This window comes from Balaenoptera borealis (genome assembly GCF_965194805.1).
Source record: "Balaenoptera borealis genome assembly, chromosome: 2".
Taxonomy (NCBI): domain Eukaryota; kingdom Metazoa; phylum Chordata; class Mammalia; order Artiodactyla; family Balaenopteridae; genus Balaenoptera; species Balaenoptera borealis.
The window spans coordinates 170568660-170591796 of NC_138867.1; the positions used below are offsets into that span (position 1 = coordinate 170568660).

A 23137-nucleotide genomic window follows, 5' to 3' on the forward strand; every position below is an offset into this window, starting at 1 on the left:
TGTAATATTCCATTGTATATATATACCATATCTTCTTTCTTTGTTTTTTTTAGAAGGACAATACCATTTATAACAGCTCCAAGAAAATAAATGCTTAGCTATAAATCTAACAAAACTTATATAGGATCTGCATGCTGAAACTACAGAATGCTGATAAAAGGAACCAAAGATGTAAATAAATGAAGAGATATATCATGTTCATGGATTAGTAGACACACTATCATAAACATGTGAGTTCTCCCCAAACTTATATAGATTTAATGTAATTTCAGTCAAAATCCCAGCAGTGTTTTTGTATAGATAAGCTGATTCTAAAATTTATACAGAAAGGCAAAATTGATAGAAAAGCCAAAATAATTTTGAAAAGAATAAAGATGGAGAAATCACACTACCAGATTTTTAAGATTTATACAAGCTACAGTAATCTTGACCATGTGGTATTGGTAAAAGGAGAGACCCATAGATCAGTGAAAGAGAATACAAAGTCTGGAAATAGACCCATACAAATATGGCTGATTGACTCTTGACAAAGATACAAAAGAAATTCAGTGAAAAAGAATAGTCTTTTAAACAAATGGCTCTAGAACAACTGGACATCCATATATATGCTCCCCAAAACAAAAAACATAAACCTCACATTTAAAAAAAATTAACTCAAAACAGATCATAAGCCTAAATGTAACATATAAATCTATAAAATATTTATAAGAAAATATAGGAGAAAATCTTTGAGAACTGGGGCTAGACAAAGATTTCTTAGACAGGAAGCCAAAAAAAGTACAATCTATAAAAGGAAAAAAAGTTGATAAATTGGATTTCATCAAAATTAAAATTTTTGCTCTATGAAAAATACTGTTAAGTGAATGAAAAGACAAGTTGCAGACTAGGAGAAAATACTGCAAAGTACGTATCTGACAACAGATTTGTATCCATAATACAGAGATTCTAAACACAACAGTAAGAAAACTAACGACTCAATTTAAAAATGAACAAATGAGCGACTTCCCTGGTGGTCCACTGGTTAAGACTCTGTGCTTCCACTGCAGGGGGCACGGGTTTGATACCTCGTCCCCTGGTTGAGGAACTAAAATCTCACATGCCATGTGACACGGCAAAAAAAAAAAAAATCACAAGGCACATGAAGAAAGAGGGAATCGTGGCCCAATAAAAAAGGAACCAAAAAAAAAAAAAGAACTAATGAATTGAACAAACACTTTGCCAAAGAAGATACACAGATGGCAAGTAAGCACATGAGCAGATGTTCACCATCACCAGCTATTAGGGAAATGCAAATTAAAACCATGATGAGAATTCACTACGCGTCTATTAGAATGGCTAAAATAAGAAGCACTGACAATATCAAGTATTAGGGAACTGCAAATTAAAACCATGATGAGAATTCACTACGCGTCTATTAGAATGGCTAAAATAAGAAGCACTGACAATATCAAGTACTAGTGAAGATGCAGCGCAACCTGTTAACTACCTTTTTGCTGACTAACAATTTTTTTCTCAAACACACTATAAAAATACACACTATGTAAATTTTTTTAAATGAGGTTAGACCTCTTTTTTTTTTTTAATTAATTAATTAATTTATTTATGGCTGTGTTGGGTCTTCGTTTCTGTGCGAGGGCTTTCTCTAGTTGTGGCAAGCGGGGGCCACTCTTCATCGCGGTGCGCGGGCCTCTCACTATCGCGGCCTCTCTTGTTGCAGAGCACAGGCTCCAGACGAACAGGCTCAGTAATTGTGGCTCACAGGCCCAGTTGATCCGTGGCATGTGGGATCTTCCCAGACCAGGGCTCGAACCCGTGTTCCCTACATTGGCAGGCAGACTCTCAACCACTGCGCCACCAGGGAAGCCCTATAAATATTTTTTTTAAAGAAGTTTTTTCTTTTCTTTTTTTTCTTTTAATAAATTTATTTATTTATTTATTTATTTTTGGCTGTGTTGGGTCTTCGTTTCCGTGTGAGGGCTTTCTCTAGTTGCGGCGAGCGGGGGCCACTCTTCATCGCAGTGCGCGGGCCTCTCACTGTCGCAGCCTCTCTTGTTGTGGAGCACAGGCTCTGGACGCACAGGCTCAGTAGTTGTGGCTCACGGGCCCAGTTGCTCCGCGGCATGTGGGATCTTCCCAGACCAGGGCTCGAATCCATGTCCCCTGCATTGGCAGGCGGATTCCCAACCACTGCACCACCAGGGAAGCCCTATAAATATGTTTTTATAAGAGGTAATATTTTGACATTGACATTGTGGTTTCAGGCAAAGACACACTCACCAGTTGACTCAACACAACAGCTTCTCATCAGAGAACATATGGAACAAATTTATATTCGCACCGTATTTGAATGAACTGTAAAATGATTTTCTTTGCATGGTGGAATCTTCTAGATTTCAGCCTGTTGTGTGCATTCACTCTTTACTCATTTTAAAAAGCTCTCTTATATTCAGCCTTGATTTTTTCCTAAAGCAGGGTCAGCAAACATTTTCCGTAAAGGTTCATAGTAAATATTCTCAGCTTTGCGAACCATAAGGCCTCTGTTGTAACTACTTAACTCTGCCCTCAGCAGAGTAGCCGGATTCAACAGGCATTCATTTCTACTGGGCGGGTTCCAATGAAACTTTACAAAAAAGGACTGCGACTTGATTTGGCCCATAGGCCCAAATTCACCAACCCCCGTTCCAGGGGCTGGAGTAGGAGACGATGAAGCTGTGGCACGTTTAGAACACGGTTGGCAGCGATGGGGCAGGGCCAGCTTCCATGGACACTAAGCATTTAACTAGCAGCTGCCTGGATTTGTTGGAGAAACATCTCAACTACTTGCACGTACTGGTCCCGAGGGAGTTTCAAGAGACGTTCCCTTCCTAACCCAGATCTCCTGCTTCAGCAGCTCGTCCACGTTCTTAAGTCCTTTCACCATCCGTGCAGCAAGGGTGGGTGGAGCCTGAGGCGTGGAGGGGCTGAGGGCCTCTCTTAAGCTGCAGAGCTGTGTCAAGAGCCCAATTCTCCTGACCTCAACTCCAGGTCTTACCACCGAATGAGCCCCCCCTTTACAGGCAGGGCGCTCCCCAGAAAAACAGGAAGTATCGTCACCTGCCCCAACATGAAAGGAACTGAAGTGTTTCTCAGGGTTGTCCAGGGCTGGCATCAGAATCACCCACTCCAACGGCATCTCTGGGGGTGGGACCCAGGTGACCTTGACGCACACCTCAGGAGAATAAGCAGTTCCTATTCCTCCAGCCCATCCAGCGGCCCGAGACAGGGCCAGGGTCCAGGGCTTTCTGCAGAGAAGCCCAGTCTTCATGATACTCACAGCAGGCTTGAAGGAATAGACTTTATTACTCTAGCTCTCAAACACTAGAGGCTAAAATTCAGCTGAACTCTAACAATCTATTTACAGAGTGCTGTCAGCAGACCAGGCAAGGCTGGGCCTGGGTCTTCCCCGAACACCCAACAAGCTCAGCCTCCCGACAGGCCCGAGCCGCTTTCCACCTGTACCACACAGAGGACGTTTATATACACTTGACCGAACCCTCAGCCACAGGATACCAGGCAGGATGGCACCAGACCAACAGAGACACAGACATACAGACACAGATGAAGGCTGAGACTGCTGAGCAGGCCCGAGGGCCTGGCTCAGTGCTTCTCCGGGCTGTAGGCCAGGCTGCCAGGGACCCTGGTGCCCTGCAGGGGCGGTGAGTTGCACACGGCAGAGCTGGTGCGCTTATGGCAGCGGGGCTTGCTCTTCTTGAAGATGTCCTCCAAGTCCAGTGGGAGAATGGTTCCGAAGAGCTCCAGAAGGATCGGGGGGGTGGGGGTGGTAGTACTGCTGGATGATGGCCTGGCTAAGCTGGGTGCCTCTGGCCCAGTTGGGGATGGGCTTCTGGGGATGAGCCTCGTCATCGGTGGAGTCATCGCTGTTCAGATCCATCCCGTAGTTATCTGGGTTGATCTTGGGGCGGGGGGCCCTGTGGAGTCATTTGATGCGAGGTACAAGCTGGAGACTGCACGTGCACGGTCACGTTCAGGCTTTTGCTGGCCGCCGCGGCCTCCTTGGCTTTCTTCTCCGGCTCTTCCTGCAGCCGCTGCTCAGCCAGGCGCTGCTGTGCTTCCTTGTTCTTTTTTTTTTTTTTTTTTTTTTTTTTTTTTGGCTTCCTTGTTCTTCTTCTCCTCCAGCTCCCTCTGCAGCCGCTCCTTCTGTAGCCGCAGGGCCTTCTCCCTCTGCTGCAGCTCCCTCTCGGCCTGGAGCCGCTCCCGCTCCCGCCGCCAGGCGCCGCTCCTGCGCGCTGCTCCGCCAGCCTCTTGGCCTCGGCCGCCTTCCGCAGCCGCTCCCGCTCCAGCCGCCGCTCCTGCTCCGCCGCCAGGCGCCGCTCCTATGCGCGGCTCCGCCAGCCTCTTGGCTTCGGCCGCGTTCCGCAGCCGCTCCCGCTCCCGCCGCCGCTCTTGCGCGCTGCTCCGCCAGCTTCTTGGTCTCAGCCGCCTTCCGCAGCCGCTCCTGCTCCGCCGCCAGCCGCCGCTCCTGCGCGCGGCTCCGCCAGCCTCTTGGCCTCGGCCGCCTTCCGCAGCCGCTCCTGCTCCTTCTCCTTCCGCCTCTGCAGCAGCTCCTGGTGGCGCCTCTCCTCCTCCTCCTGCCTCTTGAGCGCCTCCACCTCCTCCATCTTCTCGGCCGCTGCCTTCTTCGTGGCCTTCTCCTCGGCCAGCCGCTCCTCCTTGGCCTTCTCCGTCTTCTCGTCGATTTGAGCAAACTTCTGCTCGATCTGCCTCTTCTTCTCCTGCTTCATCCGCTCCACCCGTTCCCGGGCCTGCAGCACCTTAGGGAGGCGCTCCTCGCGCTTCAGCTTCACCGCCTCCAGCCGCCGCCGCTTGTCCTCCTCCACCTTCTGCCCGCGGAGCTGCTCGGCCTCCTCCTAACGCCGCAGCTTCTCCAGGCGCTGCCGCTGCTCCCTGGGGTCCACACGCAGGGGAGCGTTGCGCTTAATGAAGGATTTCATGATGCTGCTGTTGGGGGTCGGGGTCGGGGTCATGAGCATCTCGTACCTCTGCACGGCGTGCAGGAAGGTCCGGGGGGCCGCACCACCTCGCTGGCGGGACAGGGCGGGGAAGGGGTCTTGCTGCTGGGGGGCTGCAGCCCCCCATCCTCCAGTTGCTGTTCCTCGTCCAGCTAACCCACTGCCTGCTTGTAGCTGCGCTTCCTCCTGACACTCTGAGGCGGCTCTTTGGGGCCATCTGCTTGGTCGGTCTCGGCCTCCTGCCGCCGTTCAGAGAGCGTTCCCTGGTCACCGGCTGCAGGCTGCGAGCCGGGCATGCTAATGGCGATCTTGGTGGCACTGCGGAGCCGCAAGGCACTGCCATTGTTCGACCTCAGGCTCGGCCGCCTCCTCCACCTTGGGGCTCGCTTTCTGGGGCACCTCGACATTCAGGAGCCTCTCCAGGTAACTGTGGCAGATGATGCGGGCGGAGGCGGCCGGCTCTTTGGTGGCCTTCCTGGCAATCCTTCTGCTTGATCTTCGGCCGGTGCTCTCCTCTTTGGAAACCAGGGAGTCATTCTGGGCCAGCGGGACCTGGGGACCCGGGGAGGACGGGGCTATCAGGCTGCGCCGCAACGACCCGCGGCCCACACAGGAGCCCGTAGGCGTGGAGAAGTTATCCCGCAGGATGGGAGCCAGCATTCTCCCGCCACGGGGAGGCCACAGAGCTGGGCGAGTCCTGCGGGCCTGGGGAGGTCGCGGCAATTCTGAGCTTGGAGGCGGCCCTTTCTGCCACGCCCCCTCAGCCCTTGGGGTCCTGGGGTGTAGTTATCAGGGAGCTCACGGTGACAGACTCCAGTCTCCCGGCCTCTGGCTTCTGGGGGTGTTGAGTCCTCCTCCGAGGTCAAGGTGATCAGGGAGGCTGAAGCCGTGGCCGGAGCCGGGGTGGGGGACGGAGCCTGGGCAGACTGGAGCTGGCTGAGGTGCTGCTCAGCGCTCCGGCGCTCGCTGATGCCAGTCTCCACCACGGGTACCAGCTGGCACTGGGCCAGGCTCTCCTTGGGCTTCTTGGTCAGCACCGTGGGAGACACAGGGGTGGACGAAGGAGCGGCTGCCGCGGAGGTCGCTGCAGCTGCGGCCGCAGCACGGGTCACCCGCCGCAGGACGGAGCCGTTCTCCCCGACCACTGTGGCCAGCTTGTCCTTGCTGCGGAGGTGCCGGGAGCTCTGACGGCTGCTCCGCGTCTTTCTGTGGGACAGCCTTCTCCGGATGGGGTCTCTGTTTTCATCCTGAACATAAGAAATCCGTCTCTTTTGCTGTCGGTTCTTCTGAGAAGGTGTTTTGGGCATCAGCTCGGGCTCTTTGCTGAATTCTCTGGTGAACGTGCGTTCGGCCTCCTCCTCGATCTCCTCCAGCCACGCTATGTCCTTATTGTCCACGTTGCAGACAAGCTCCATGAGCTTCTGGTCACAGAGCTCCAGCAAGTGAATGGGCCCTGGGGCTGTCGTCCCCATGATGGCTCTGTTCGACTGCCCCGTGTCTCCTAAGTGCTGCTCCGATCCAAGTCCGGCGCCCTTCCCAGCGCAGATCTCTCAGCCCGCCCGAGCTCCACCGCTCCCGGCCTCCAAAGCTCGCGGCTGCAAGGAAGCAACCTACCACATCTTCTTTATCCATTCATCTGTCGATGGACATTTAGGTTGCTTCCTTGTCCTGGCTATTGTAAATAGTGCTACAATGAACGTTGGGGTGCATGTGTCTTTTTGAATTATGGTTTCTCCAGATATATGCGCAGGAGTGAGATTGCTGCATCATATGGTAGCTCTATTTTTAGTTTTTTTAAGGAACCTCCATACCGTTCTCCATAGTGGCTGTACAAATTTACATTTCCACCAGCATTGTAGGAGGATTCCTTTTCCTCCACACCCTCTCCAGCATTTATTATTTGTAGACTTTTTCATGATGGCCATTCTGACTGGTATGAGGTGGTACCTCATTGTAGTTTTGATTAGCATTTCTCTAATAATTAGCAATGAGCATTTTTTCATGTGCCTGTTGGCCATCTGTATATCTTCTTTGGAGAAATGTCTATTTAGTTCTTCTGCCCATTTTTTGATTGGGTTGTTTGTTTCTTTGATACAGAGTTGTATGAGCTTTTTTGTATATTTTGGATATTAACCCCTTATTGGACATATCATTTGCAAATATTATCTCCCATTCAGTAGGTTGTCTTTTTGTTTTGTCTATGGTTTCCTTCACTATACAAAAGTTTTTAAGTTTAATTTGGTCCCATTTGTTTATTTTTGCTTTTGTTTCCCTTGCCTGAGAAGACAGATCCCCCAAAATATTGCTAAGACTTATGTCATAGAGTGTACTGCCTATGTTTTCTTCTAGGAGTTTTATGGTTTCTGGTCTTACATTTTCAGGTCTTTAATCCATTTTGAGTATTTTTTTTTAATACAGTTTGAAAAAATGTTCTAATTTTATTCTTTTACATGTAGCTGTCCAGCTTTCCCAACACCACATATTGAAGAAACTCTCTTTTCCCCATTGTATATTTTTGCCTCCTTTGTCATAGATTAATTGACCATAGGTGCATGGGTTAATTTCTGAGCTCTCTATTCTGTTCCATTAATCTATGTGCCTCTTTTTGTGCCAGTACTCTTTTGACTACTATAGCTTTATGGTATAGTATAAAGTCAGGGAGCATGATACCGCTAACTTTGTTCATTTTTCTCAAGATTGCTTTGGCCATTTGGGGTCTTTTGTGATTCCATATGAATTTTAGGATTATTTGTTATAGTTCTGTGGAAAATGTTATGGGTATTTTGATAGGGATTGCACTAAATTCTTAGATTGCTTTGAGGAGTATGGACATTTTAACAATATTAATTCTTTCAATTCATGAACAAGGGATATCTTTCCATTTCTTTGTATTATCTCCAGTTTCCTTCATTAGCATTTTATAGTTTTCAGAGTATAGATTTTTCACCTCCTTGGTTAAGTTTATTCTTTGGTATTTCATTCTTTTTGTGAATGGGATTGTTTCCTTGCTTCCTTTTTCTGATAGTTCATTATTAGTGTATAGAAAAGCAATAGATTTATGTATATTAATCTTGTCTCCTGCAACTGTACTGAATTCATTTATTAGTTCTAATAATGTTTTGATGCAGACTTTAGGGTTTTCTATATAAAGTATCATGTAATCTATAAATAGTGACAGTTATACTTCTTTCCTTCCAATTTGTATGCCTTTTATTTCTTTTTTTTTTTTTTTTTTTTTGGTCTGATTGCGACATTAAATAGAAATGGTGAGAATGGGCATCCTTGTCTTGTTCCTGATTTTAGAGGAAAAGCTTTAGCTTTTCACCATTGAATATGATATTATCTATAGGTTTGTCATAAATGGCCTTTATTATGTTGAGATATGTTCCCTCTATAGCAACTTTGTTGAGAGTTTTTATCATGAATGGATGTTGAATTTTGTCAGATACTTTTCCTACATCTATTGAGATGATCATGTGATTCTTATCCTTTCTTTTGTTAATGTGGTGTACTGCATTGATTGATTCGGGAATATTGAATAAATCCCATTTGATCATAGTATATGATTGAATTTACTTTGCTAATGCTTTGTTGAGGAATTTTGCATCTATAAACATCAGATATATTGGCCTGTAATATTCCTTTTTTTTCATGTCTTTGTCTGGTTTTGGTATCAGGGTAATGATGACCTCACAGAATGAAGTTGGTATTTTATGGAAATAGAAATGACAAGAAAGCAGGGTTAGCAATACTCATATAAGACAAAATAGACTTTAAAACAAAGTCTATAATAAAAGACAAAAAAGGGCATTATGTAATGATAATAGGATCAATACAAGAAGAGGATATTACACTTGTTAACATATACACACCCAATACAGGAGCACCTAAATATGTAAAGCAAATACTAAGAGACATAAAGGGAGAAATTGATGATAACATAATAATTGTAGGGGACTTTAACACCCCCACTGACATCAACAGACAGATCATCCAGACAGAAAATCAATAAGGCTACAGTGGTCTTAAATGACACAATAGATCAGTTGGACTTAATTAATAGCTACAGGACTTTACATCAAAAACCAGCAGAATACACATGCTCTTCAAGTGTACATGGAAGGTTCTTCAGGATAGATCACATGCTTAGTCACAAAACAAGCCTCAACAAATTTAAGAGGATAGAAATTATATCAAGCGTTTTTTGTGACCCAAATGGTATGAAACTAGAAATCAACTAGAGAAAGAACAAGCATGTAGAGACTAAACAACATGCTACTAAAAAAACCAATGGGTCAATGAAGAAATCAAAGAAGAAATCAGAAAATACCTTGAGATGAATGAAAATGAAAACACAACTTTCCAAAATCTCTGAGAGTTCTAAGAGGGACGTTCATAGTGATACAGGCCACCCTCAAGAAACAAGAAAAATCTAAAATAAAAAACCTAACCTACCACCTAAAATAATTAGAAAAAGAAGAACAAACAAAACCCAAAGTCAGCAGAAAGAAGGAAGTTATAAAGATCAGAGCAGAAATAAATAAAATAGAGATAAAAAACGATAGAAAAGATATATGAAACCAAGAGTTGTTTTTTTTAAAGACAGACAAAAATTGATAAACCTTTAGCCAGGCTCACGAAGAGAAAAAGAGAGAGAACCCAAATAAAATAGAAATCATACAGGAGAAATAACAACTGATACCACAGAAATACAAAAAATCGTAAAAGAATACTATGAACAGTTATATGCCAAGAAATTGGACAACCTAGAAGAGGTGGACAAATTTCTAGAAACATAAAGTTCTGCCAAGACCAATTCAAGAAGAAACAGACAATTTGAACAGACTGATCACTAGAAGTGAAATAATTGAATTTGAAATTTAAAAAACTCTTAGAAAACAAAAGTCCAGGATCAGACAGATCACAGGGGAATTCTACCAAACATATAAAGAAGAACTAATATCTATCCTTCTCAAACTTTTCAAAAAATCAAAGATGATGGAACACTCCCAAATTAATTTTATGAGGCCACCATTACCCTGATACCAAAACCAGACAAAGACACTACAAAAAAAGGAAAATTACAGGCCAATATCTGATGAATATAGATGCAAAAACCCCCAACAAAGTATTAGCAAAGCAAATACAACAATACATAAAAAGGATCATACAGCATGATCAAGTTGGATTTATTCCAGGGATACAAGTGTGGTTCAACATTCACAAATCAATCAATGTGATACACCATATTAACAAAAGCAAGGATAAAAATCACACAATCATCTCAATAGACAGAGAAAGAGCATTTGACAAAATTCAACATCCATTCATGATAAAAGCTTTCATCAAAGTGGATACAGAGAAACATATCTCAACATAATAAAGGTCATTTACAAAAAACTCACAGCCAATTAATGCTTAATGATGAAAAGCTGAAAGTTTTCCCACTAAATTCAGGAACAAGGCAAGGATGCTCACTCTAACCACTTCTATTTAACATAGATTTGGAAGTTCTAGCCACAGCAATCAGACAAGAAAAAGAAATAAAAGGCATCCAAATTAGAAGGGAAGAGATTAAACTGCTGCTATTTGCAGATGCCATTATATTTTATATAGACAATCTTAAAGTCTCCACCCCAAAACTATTAGAAATAATAAATTAATTCAGCAAAGTTGCAAGATACAAGATCAATATACATAAATCTATTGCTTTTCTATACACTAATAATGAACTATCAGGAAAAGGAAGCACAAACAAATCCCATTTAAAGTCACATCAAAAAGAATAAAATACCTAGTAATGAACTTAACCAAGGAGGTGAAAGATCTGTATGATGAAAACTATAAAATGTTGACGAAGGAAAGTGAAGATGGTACAAAGAAATGGAAGCATATCCTGTGTTCATGAATTGGAGGAATTAATATTGTTAAAATGTCCATACTCCCCAAAGCAATCTAAGGATTAAGTGCAATCCCCATCAAAATACCCATGACTTTTTCACAGAACTATAACTAATAATCCTAAAATTCATATGGAACCAGAGAAGACCCCAAATAGCCAAAGCAATGTTGAGAAAAAAAGAACAAAGCTGGAGGTATAACAATCCTAGACTTCATACCATACTACAAAGCTACAGTAATAAAAATAACATGGTATCAACACAAAAACAGACACATAAATCAATGAAATAGAATAGAGAGCCCAGAAATAAACCCCTGCACCTATAGTCAATTATTCTATGACAAAGGAGGCAAGAATATATATAATGCGGAAAAAACAGCCTCTTCAACAAGTGGTACTGGGAAAACTGGACAGCCATATGTAAAACAATGAGATTAGAATCTTCCCTCACATCATATACAAAAACAAACTCACAATGCTTTAAAGACCTAAATGTAAGAACAGAACCATAAAAGCCCTAGAAGACTACATAGGCAGAAAACTTTTTGACATAAATCATAGCAATATTTTCTTGGATCTGTCTCCTAAGGCAAATGAAATAAAGACAAAAATAAACAAATGGAACCTAATTAAGCTTAAACATTTTTGCACAGCAAAGGAAATCATTGACAAAATGAAAAGACAACCTACTGAATGGGAGAATTTATTTGCAAATAATATGGCCAACAAGGGGTTAATATCCAAAATATACAAACAACTCATACAACTCAATATCAAAAAAACCCAAACAACCCAATGAAAAAATGGGCTGAAGATCTGAATAGACATTTTTCTATAGAAGACGTACAGATAGCTAACAAGCACATGAAAAGACACTGAACACTGCTAATTATTAGAGAAATGCAAATCAAAACAACAATGAAACATCACCTCAGAATTGCTATCATCAAATGTCTACAAACAACAGATGTTGGATAGGATGTGGAGAAAAGGGAATCTTTGTACACTGTTGGTGGGAATGAAATCGTGCAAAAGTGTCAGGAAGCCAAAGAGTGCACTGCCCGATGTTTTATGTTAGAGTAACAAAATTGTCCCTCTCAAAAAGTGGGGAATAATAATTTTCTAAGGGTTTTATGGGCTGTGTAGCCATCACAAGTCAATGCTTTAATGATCCAAGGGACCTAGTTAAGACAGTTGCCTTAGTCTCATATGTTGGAGAAAACTTAAATTCAGGGTTAGAATAAGGTTAGGATAAGGTGCTGGGAGTTTAGACCTCTGGAAAGCAAGAGAATTAATGGAGAAGGATTAATAAACACTGAAATCTCCTGGCTTATAATTGGTATCCTGGGAACAGAGAATCAGAAGAAAAAGTCCTATTTGTCCAGACCAGGGTCTTGTTATGTAGTAACAAGAGTGGATGTACCTAATGAACAGACATAAAGAGCTGTAAACATCTCCTCTGCTGCAGTCCCTGAGCTTGTATAACCTTGGCATAGACAAGACCCAGTTGTTGCTTTTGGAGTCCTAAGTCTGACTAAAGGACCAATGCTTGACCCCTTTCTGGTCATCTGGGGACAGAGCTTCAGTCTCCATTACCAACCATCCAGGAATGGATTCAGACTTCCACACGGAGACCTTCCTCTCAGAGTTCCCATGCAAGAGATTCCAAGAGCCCAAAAGACACTGCAGGAAAAGATCAGAGAGAATATTTACCAGAGGTCACCGGAGAACCATTTCAGCCTAGCCCAGAGCCCAGAGACCACTATGGTTGTTCACTTGCTTGATTAAATATCAATGTATTTTTATGATGCTAAAAAGAGAATTGAACACTGAAGTCAGTAAGGCAATGTTCAGTGATACCAGTTAAATGACAGGAATGGAAGCCCAATTAGAAGAGGGATGAAAGGCATAAACTGCTTCCAGTAAAAGTGAAACAGTGTCCTATATCTTATTAATTAACTGGAGTATAAAAATAGGGCATTAGCGATGGAGGCATATAAAACATAGTAAGGGCATTTCTTTTTAATTTTTATGACAGGGTATATTTGACCATGTTTCCATATTAATGAGAAAGATCCACACCAAGGAATTATTGCAAATGCATCCTTGAAACAGCAGTTGCAAAAGGCATACCCTTCACATTATCTTCTGTGAAAAAATTGAAAAAAAAACCTAAGATATGAAGAAGGGTGTACTAATGACCTTACTTTGCAATTGTTTCATTACCTCTGAGGCTGAATATGTATGTGGATTTCTTAGCCATTTACTTTCTCTATCTCCTAATATCTGTGTGAATCCTCCTTTGTATAGTAGGATCTGTGATCTTTTATTCCTCTTTCTAAGTGCAATCTCTCAGAGAATTCGAGTTTCTCAAAAATTGGCTGTTTGATTTTAGTGTTTTTTAATGTAAGTATAGACGTATTTAGAGGAATTGTGAGTGTATGTAAATTTTGTATAGTCACATCTACCAATGTCATACTGTGTTCTCTTCATTTCTTTTTTTTTTTACCATCTTTATTGGAGTATAATTGCTTTACAATGGTGTGTTAGTTTCTGCTTTATAACAAAGTGAATCAGTTATACGTATACATATATCCCCATACCTCTTCCCTCCTGCATCTCCCTCCCTCCCACCCTCCCTATCCCACCCCTCTAGGTGGTCACAAAGCACCGAGCTGATCTCCCTGTGCTATGTGGCTGCTTCCCACCAGCTATCTATTTTACGTTTGGTAGTGTATATATGTCCATGCCACACTCTCACTTTGTCCCAGTTTACCCTTCCCCCTCCCCATATCCTCAAGTCCATTCTCTAGTAGGTCTTTATTCCCATCTTGCCCCTAGGTTCTTCATGACCAATTTTTTTTTTGTTTTTTAGATTCCATATATATGTGTTAACATATGGTATTTGTTTTTCTCTTTCTGACTTACTTCACTCTGTATGACAGACTCTAGGTCCATCCACCTCACTACAAATAACTCAATTTCGTTTCTTCTTATGGCTGAGTAATATTCCATTGTATATATGTGCCACATCTTCTTTATCCATTCACCTGTTGATGGACACTTAGGTTGCTTCCATGTCCTGCCTATTGTAAATAGTGCTGCAATGGGCATTGTGGTACATGACTCTTTTTGAATTATGGTTTTCTCAGGGTATATGTCCAGTAGTGGGATTGCTGGGTCATATGGTAGTTCTATTTTTAGTTTTTTAAGGATCCTCCATACTGTTCTGCATAGTGGCTGTATCAATTTACATTCCCACCAACAGTGCAAGAGGGTTCCCTTGTCTCCACACCCTCTCCAGCATTCATTGTTTGTAGATTTTTTGATGATGGCCATTCTGACAGGTGTGAGGTGATACCTCATTGTAGTTTTTATTTGCCCTTCTCTAATGATTAGTGATGTTGCTAGAGTCTGTCATACAGAGTGAAGTAAGTCAGAAAGAGAAAAACAAATACCATATGCTAACACATATATATGGAATCTAAAAAAAAAAACAAAACGGTTCTGAAGAGCCTAGGGGAAGGACAGGAATAAAGACGCAGATGTAGAGAATGGACTTGAGGACATGGGGAGTGGGAAGGGTAAGCTGGGACGAAGTGAGAGAGTGGCATGCACATATGTACACTACCAAATGTAAAATAGATAGCTAGTGGGAAGCAGCTGCATAGCACAGGGAGATCAGCTCGGTGCTTTGTGACCTCCTAGAGGGATGGGATAGGGAGGGTGGGAGGGAGACGCAAGAGGGAGGCGATATGGGGATATATGTATATGTATAGCTGATTCACTTTGTTATAAAGCAGATACTAACACACCATTGTAAAACAATTATATTCCAATAAAGACGTTAATAAATAAATAAATAAATAAAATAAAAATAGCAATCATCTCTCAGGATGTAGAACACATTCTTTCATATTCAACTAAAGATACCATATCTTTTTAATGAGCATGATTGAGTCCTTTATATATAGAATAAAATTGTAACCTCAATACTGCTTCCTCCACTATGTATTAAAAGGTATATTTTCCTATTCTTTATTTCCAAGATTTTGTCCATTTCATCTTAAATTACAGACCCATTTTGGTGTGATTAATTTATTGTTATTATATACATTTTTTTTGGGATAGTGTTAGATATTTATTCAATCCATTTAATACAGTTATTTGAATGTAAAAAAAAATATGTTAGGGGACAGATTTTAAGGCTCTTACCACACACAAAAAACAAACACACAAAAGAATACAAGGAAATTTTTGGAGGTGATAGATATGTTTATTAACTTGATTGTGGTGATGGTATCGGGGTGAATGCTTATGTCCAAACTTACAGAGATATATATACATCACATATGTGCAAGTTTTTGTAAATCGTTTTATACTTCAATAAAGCTAAAAATAAAAGATGAAATTAGATGAAGACAAACTCGATATTTAGAAACTCTAGGACACTATATTTAGAAATTCAATTTTGGTCAAATTTATATAGGGACAATGATAATACAAATGAAATGTAAATGATGATTAATGATAATGTGGGTTATTATTTTTTAACAGAAGGAGCACCCCAAGGTCCAGAGGATCTAAGACATAGAAATGACAGAAAGGCAGCACAATGAAAGAACCTCTCAATGATTGGAAGATCTGCCTAGAGTTAAGGAATTTCCCATTCTCATAAACACTAAGCAGAAAATACAAGAGCAGTCCCCGGGGAGCTGGGAAAGGATGATTGCTTAGGGTTGCAGGCAAGCAGTGCTCCTCAAACTTGTGTGTGTGAGAATTCTCAGAAGGGCTTCTTAAAGCACAGCGTGCTGGCTTCACACCCAGAGTATTAGATTCAGTAGGTCAGATGAGCCTTAAAATGTGCGTTTCTAACATTTCCAGGGGTTGCTGATGGTGCTGGCCAGGAACCGCAATTTGAGAACTGCTGGACTTAGAGACAATTTTTCTAGGTAGCAACAGTAACCACAATCTGTCATCCAAGAAAGCCAATCAGCCAAAAATGAATGACTTCATGAATTCCCTGCGTTTGGATTAAGGATTTTTTTTTTTGTCACTCTGGGGAATATTTATTTAGAGTAAATTTTGTATTGCTTTTTTTCCTCCTTGTTGGCAAGCCCAACAGACTCATGGAAAGAGGAAACCAAACAGGAGTCAGAAACTTTCTCCTCCTGGGATTCACAGAGGACCCAGACCTGCAACCTCTCCTCTTTGGGCTGTTTCTATCCATGTACTTGATCACATTCACTGGGAACCTGCCCATCATCCTGGCCATTGTCTCAGACTCCCACCTCCACACCCCCATGTACTTCTTCCTCTCCAAGCTGTCCTTGGCTGACATCTGTTTCACCTCCACCACAATCCAAAGATGTTGCTAAACCTCCAGACACAGAGCAAAGTTATCCCCTACGCAGGCTGTCTCAGCCAGGTATTTTTTTTCATTGTGTTTGGATGCCTAGACAATGTACTCCTGACTTGATGGCCTATGACTGCTTCGTGGTCATCTGTCATCCCCTGCACTACACGGTCATCGTGAACCCCCAGCTCTGTGGGCTGCTGGCTCTGGGCTCCTGGTGCATCAATGTCATGGGATCCCTGCTCAAGACCTTGACCTTTTTGAGGCTTTCTGCAGAAGCATGAATATCGCACACTCTTTCTGTGATTTTCCTGAAGTCCTGAAGTTCGCCTATATGAACACGCCCACCAATAACATAACGGTGTATTTTGTGACTATTGTCCTAGGTGTTTTTCCTCTCTCTGGGATCTTCTTTTCTTATTCGCAGATTTTCTCTTCCATCCTGAGAATTTCGTCAGCCGGGGGCAAGTACAAAGCCTTTTCCACCTGTGGGTCTCACCTCTCGGTGGTTTCCTTGTTCTACGGCACAGGCCTTGGGGTCTACCTTAGTTCTATAGTCACTTCACGCTCTAGGATAAGTCTGGTGGCTTCGGTGATGTACACCATGGTCACCCCCATGCTGAACCCCTTCATCTACAGTCTGAGGAACAGGGACATGAAGGGAGCTCTGGTGAGACCCCTCAGCAGGGCACCATCTCTCAGTGATGGGGCCTTTACAGGACCCTCATAAGTAACTAGGCACATAATATTGAGGACCAGAAATCCTGGCTTCCTTCATTTAATATTTTTATCTTTCCTAATGTTCATGTTTTAAAGCAAAACTTTCCTTGGGTCTTCACTGCCCTCTCTACTTTCCTTCAGGTTATATCTTAGGTTCCCTTTTTCACTTTGTAATCATTTTGATTTCATATGAATAAAACCTGGTTATTTTCTCAGTTATATCCAGTGACGACTTAAATTTCTTAAAAAAAATAGATTCTCATGTATTTAGTATATATCCTCGAAGTGACGGGATGTTTACCTATTATAGAAATGTTGCCCAGCAAACTCATTTACAGAGACGTTTTCTGAGGTTATGTGAATGAAATCAACTCAAAATGCCTTTTTTTTCTGATTCACTTTCCTTTCAGTCACATCAAACTTAGTGAATTTCTCTACTCATCCAAAATATGGATATCTTGAATTTCTGAACTATATCTTATCCATCTTTGAAACTGCAGTGCCTAGTACATTTCTTAGGAAGAATTTTATGCCCAGTGAATATTGTTGAATGGCATGAAAAATGGATGAGTGCATGATTAAACACAGAGTCGGGACCAAAAAATGCAATGTGTTGATTTAATAAAAGCTTATGAGCTAGAAAATAGATTCCGTTTTTGATATTGATATAGATTACAAAAATAGCAGCACTAGGTATATGCTAACACTGTTTAAGCACTTTAAACACATTATCTCATTGAGGTTTTCTAATAACACTTTTATGTGATGACTATCATTTCCCTAGTTACAGATGAGGAAGTAAGAGATTACGGTAATCTGATAACTAGCTCAAGGTCATACATGTGAGGAAAGGAGGCTCAAACCCAGGGCTGTCTAAATCAGACCACTCTCGGGGAACTCTACTCAATACTCTGTAATGACCTATATGGGAAAAGAATCTTAAAAAGAGTGGATATATGTATATGTATAACAGATTGCTGTACGGCAGAAACTAACACAACATTGTAAATCAACTGTACTCCAATAAAAATTAATTTTAAAAAAAGAGAAAAAAATCAGACCACTCTCTTAAGCACAGTATTATGTTGTCTCTAGTCAAACCTTACTTTAATAATAGCTCAGTTTCCAAGGAAACAGGAACCCTCTAATATAAAAACTCTTATTTCTGGAAGTCAGCTCCCCCACCAAGAAATATTCTGTCTCTGAGGCTGTAGGCTCAGAAATAAATCAAACCCTAGAGTAAGATTAAGATTCCCCTAATATTTTAATCTGACATCCTTTCATTGTGATCAGGGTGAGCACAGTATCATATATATATATTTACTTGTATCTATTCCTTCTAAATTTTTATTTACATACTTTGATCTTTTATCATCTTAAGGTTTTCTATTCTTATTGGTTTTTTCTGTTTTTTTTTTAAATTGAAGTATAGTTGACTTACAATATTATATTAGTTTCAGGTGTACAGCATAGTGATTCAGTATTTTTGCAGATTATACTCCATTATAGATTATTATAAGATAATGGCTATAATTCCCTGTGCTATACAGTATATCTTCGTTGCTTATCTATTTTATACATAGTACTTTGTATCTGTTAATCCCATACCCCTAATTTGTCCCTCCCCCACTTCCATCTCCCCCTTGGTAACCACAGTTTCTTTTCTATATCTGTGAGTCTTTTTCTATTTTGTGTACACATTCTTTTTTTTTCGGATTCCACATATAAGTGATATCATACAGAATATGTCTTTCTCTGACTTATTTCACTAAGCATAATACTCTGTAGGTCCATCCATCTTGCTGTAAATAGCAGAATTGCATTCTTTTTATGGCTGAGTAATATTCCATTGTGTGTGTGTATACACACACACCAGTTTATATATATAAACTCCAGCGGCACCAGTTTACATTCCCACCAAGAGTGTACTAGAGTTCCCTTTTCTCTACATCCTTGCCAACATTTGTTATTTGTGGTCTTTCCATGATAGCCATTCTGACAGGTGTGAGGTGATATCTCATTGTGGTTCTGATTTCCCTTATCTCCAAGACAAGAAGCTCCTTTCCTCAGTCATTTATAAATCTGGGCTTGAGCTTTGTCACTTCAAGGTCTCAGCTGCTCTAAGAGGAATGTGACTCCTCAAGGGGTCATAGAGGGACAGCAGCTTTGGAGTCTCAGCCAGAAATACTCATCCTTAGAAGGAACCCTCAGTTTCACTTTAGTCATAGATATGAGGTCAAATAAAGAAACTTGAACCCTACACTCTAGGACAGGGATCAGAGCTCCCACTCCTAACGTTACTAAAATAGCTCCATTACCCTAAAGACAATATTCCTTAAAACTGTGCTATCCAATACAATATGGTAGCTATTGGCCACATATGGCTGTCTAAGTCTAAAATAATGAAAAATAAATAAAAACTTTAAAAATTCAGTGCTTCAGTCATACTAGCTACATATCAAGTGCTCAATAAGCTATGCATGGCTAGTCCACCATAGTGGACAATATAGATAGAGAACATTTCACAAAGTTCTGTCAGAGAGTATGACTGTAGAAGGATGCTGCCTTTTCTTTATAACACTCTACAGGGATGCCCTGTCAAGGTGATCAGGTATGTTGCTAGCAAATTTCTCCTATTCCTGTTAAAAAATGCAATTGGCTACATATGGTAGAAACCAGACTACATGGCCTAACCAAAAAAGCTTTTTTCCTCCTGAAACATGAATTCTAGAGCTAAGCAGTTCTAGACTGGCCCTCAAGTACTCAGGATCCTTCTACTTTTCTGCTCTACCACCTTTAGCATGGGGTTTTCACCCTCATGATCACAAAATAGCTTCTGCCCTTCCAGCCATTGCAACTGCATTCCAGGAAGGTAGGATGGAGAAGCATAATATACAAGATATCCCATCATCATTTTCCATTTTAGTGCATTCTGTCTGGCTTCAAATTTTCACATCTGCATCTTTTGCCTGAAGAATTTCTCTAGTCTTCCCTGTCCACGTACACAGAGAATTAATGCCCCAAGAATCACTCCTTAACCAAAGACTGACAGGAGCTGGTGTATAACTCACTTGCTTATTGGGTGAGATAAGTCTGAAGCACATATATTACACTGGCTCCAGTCGTTCCCCAGCAGGAATCCCAGTTGACCATGTTGGTAACTGGTTTGATAAACATACCCTTTACGGCTGTTTTCCCTTGCCTGACTCACAACTCCACTGCCTGGGACCACTAAAATCTTTGTCTTAAATAGACTGAGCTACATTTCCTGAGCCATACAGTGGCTTGATTGGCAGCCCAGCAAAAGATATGCCTACCCAGAACCTGTGAATGTGACCTTATTTAGAAAAAATGTCTTCGCCAATTTAGTTAAGGATCTTGAGATGACATAATTATGGATTACTTAGGTGTGCCCTAAATCCAATGACAATTGTCCTTATAAGATACAGAAGAGGAGAGACACAAAGACGAGAAAGCCCTATGATGTAAAGGCAGAAATTGGAGTGATGTGGCCACAAGCCAAGGAACTCCTGGAGCCACCAGAAGCTGGAAGAGGCAAAGAAGGATCCTCCCCTAAAGCCTTTACAGGGCGTGCACCCCTACTGATACCTTGACTTTGGATTTTTGGCCTCCTGAACTGTAAGAAAATTAATTTCTGTTCTTATAAGCCACCCACATTGTGGTAATGTGTAACAGCAGCCACAGGAAACTAATACAGATGATAAGGAAGATTCTTGGCATATTTGGAGGGTTACAGGAAGCAACTGCTATTTGTGGAAATACACACACACACACACACACACACACACACACAAACACGCACACATTCATACTGCTGAAGATCTATTGATTTGCCTCACTGACATGAAGCAACAGATGGAGCTGCAACTGTTCTACATTCTGCTATATCCTCTTTGAATCTCTCTGCCTCTTGGGCCAAGTGTGTGTATTTATCTCCAGGACAAAGGGCTCTGGGTTCTGCAGAATACCCTCATCACTGAGGTCAGAAGCAACACAGTTGGTCACAGGCTTTATTCCATCCTCATGAGTTTCCATCTCTTGCTTGTAGCTTCCAGCCTGCCTTTGATCACACCCCACGTTACATCCATCTTCTCTTTTCAGGATAAACCCAGAAAGCAGGTCACATATTTTATAACAGATAACTTCTGTGGTCAGAGATAAATTTATCTTGTTCTGGCTGGCATGAAGGAGTGAAAGAATGAAAAGATTATCTAATCCAATCCACAATTCCCCTCAAAAAATGATCTATATTTCTCTTGCTCCAGGGGATAAAATCAAATCCAAGCCACAATCCCCCCCAACAAAAAAGTGATCTATGTTTCCCTTGCTCCTTTATTCTTTAAAACCCAGACGTATAAAGAAAATAGAGCTGGAGGAGTTTCCAAGGATTCGAGGAGATAAGTCATGCATCCCTTGATGGTATGTCACACCTTGTGTGATGGCCTGAGTTGTGTCCCCCCAAAATTCATATGTTGAAGTCCTAACTCCTCATACCTCAGAATGTGACTGTATTTGGAGAGAGGGTCTTTAAAGAGGTAGTTAATTTAAAATGAGTTCATTCAGGTGGGCCCTAATCCAATTTGACTGGTGTCCTGATAAGAAGAGGAGATTAGGACACAGACACACACACAGAGAAGACCACGTGAAGACACAGTGAGAAGACAGCCATCTATAAGCCAAGGAGAGGGGCCTCAGAAGAAACTAACCCTCCTGGCACTTTGATCTCAGACTTCCAACCTCCAAAACAAAAATAAATTTCTGTTGTTTAAGCCACCCAGTCTGTGGTACTTTGTCATGTTAGCCCTAGAAAACTAATATACCCTGCTTCCAGAGGAGCCCTCTGGGGACACAGAACACTGACCATGGGGTGGGTGGGGCTAGAAGCTGAAATTCTGGTTTGAGACTGGGATCTCAAAAAAAGTTACCCATGGTCAAATGTAGAGTAGGATGTTTTATAAGTGGAGGAGCCTTTTGCCTTTGCATGGACTATTTCCAAACTTTGACCATAATTGTCTCCATGGTGACTGAAAATACCTTAAAGATTTCTGGAGCTCTTCTCCCAAGTTCTCTCAATTGCTTATGTTCAAGGGTTCTCTTAGGATCCTAAGGAATGGAGGATGGAGCATCTCAAAACACACCCATGCTTTAATTTCCCTCCCCTCTTTGGGAGAGGTAGGTGCTCAAATGAAGTTTAATTTGATTTAGAAAAAATTAATGTCATGTTTCTTGGACAAAAGGATCATGGAGTTGAGTTATATCTATAGCAGCTAGAATCGTGTTACCTTCTGTTTACTTGTGTTTTCCCCACACCTTTAGTAAGGTCTCATGTAATGTCCCACTTGGTTCATTAGGCTGTAAGAAAATAACGCTAAAAGTCCAACGTCCACCCTTGTGTAGTAAGGAGACACAGAGCCCCCTGACACCAGCATGGGGATGTCCAGGCCAATTAGCCCCAAAAGTCAAGAGTCAGGGTTACAAGTCCCAATTACTCATCCCCATGGGAGTTGCTTCCCCTATTCCCAACCACGGGGTGTATGAAGTAAAGGATTAACTCAGAGGATAAAGGGTGCTCAAAGCCTGCACATCCCAAATAAAGGACTTGCCCTAGACTGCCTCCTGAAAGATGACCTCTAAGCCCCTGGAATATCCTGCCTGATAAAAGTGTCTTTGTTTACCTGGGGCCTTAATCCATGCCAGGTAGTCTGTGCTGACAGTGTAGCTGATGATGAATGCCTGTTTTTGTTTACCTGGGACCCTGGCAATGTTGTATTAGTTTGACCTCTGGGGGGACTAATGAGTGAGTTGTGAAGGTCAGCAGGAACTCCATGCCTACATGACAGACCCTGATAAAATCTCTGGACACCAAGGCTCAGGTGGGTTTCCATGGTTCCATATGTGTTGTCACACATAATTGCTGGGAGAAATAAGTGTTGTCCATGCAATTCCACTGGGACACGAAAACTGGAAGCTCACACCTGGTCTCTCCTGGCCCCTGCCCCCTGCACCATTTGCCTTTGCTGATTTTAATCTCTGTCCTTTCACTGCAGTAAACCATAAATATGAGCATCACAGCTTTTTCGAGTTCTGTGAGTCCTTCTGGCAAATCATCAAACCCGAAGGTGGTCATAG

General features: G+C 42.0%; 1 protein-coding gene and 1 pseudogene across 2 annotated transcripts; one reads left to right on the plus strand and one right to left on the minus strand.

The window, feature by feature from the left end:
* Positions 1–1920: 1920 nt before the first annotated feature.
* On the minus strand, positions 1921–13591 carry LOC309623024 (inner centromere protein pseudogene; annotated as a pseudogene). The gene has a single exon. The product of its transcript is annotated as an inner centromere protein pseudogene (transcript).
* An 873-nt stretch (positions 13592–14464) lies between these two features.
* Positions 14465–23061, plus strand: OR7C2 (olfactory receptor family 7 subfamily C member 2). The gene is given in 4 exon segments (XM_082379516.1): positions 14465–16269; positions 16272–16382; positions 16385–16542; positions 16545–23061. Coding segments are annotated over 4 exon segments (951 nt in total). The 5' UTR covers positions 14465–16040; the 3' UTR covers positions 16998–23061.
* Positions 23062–23137: the final 76 nt, after the last annotated feature.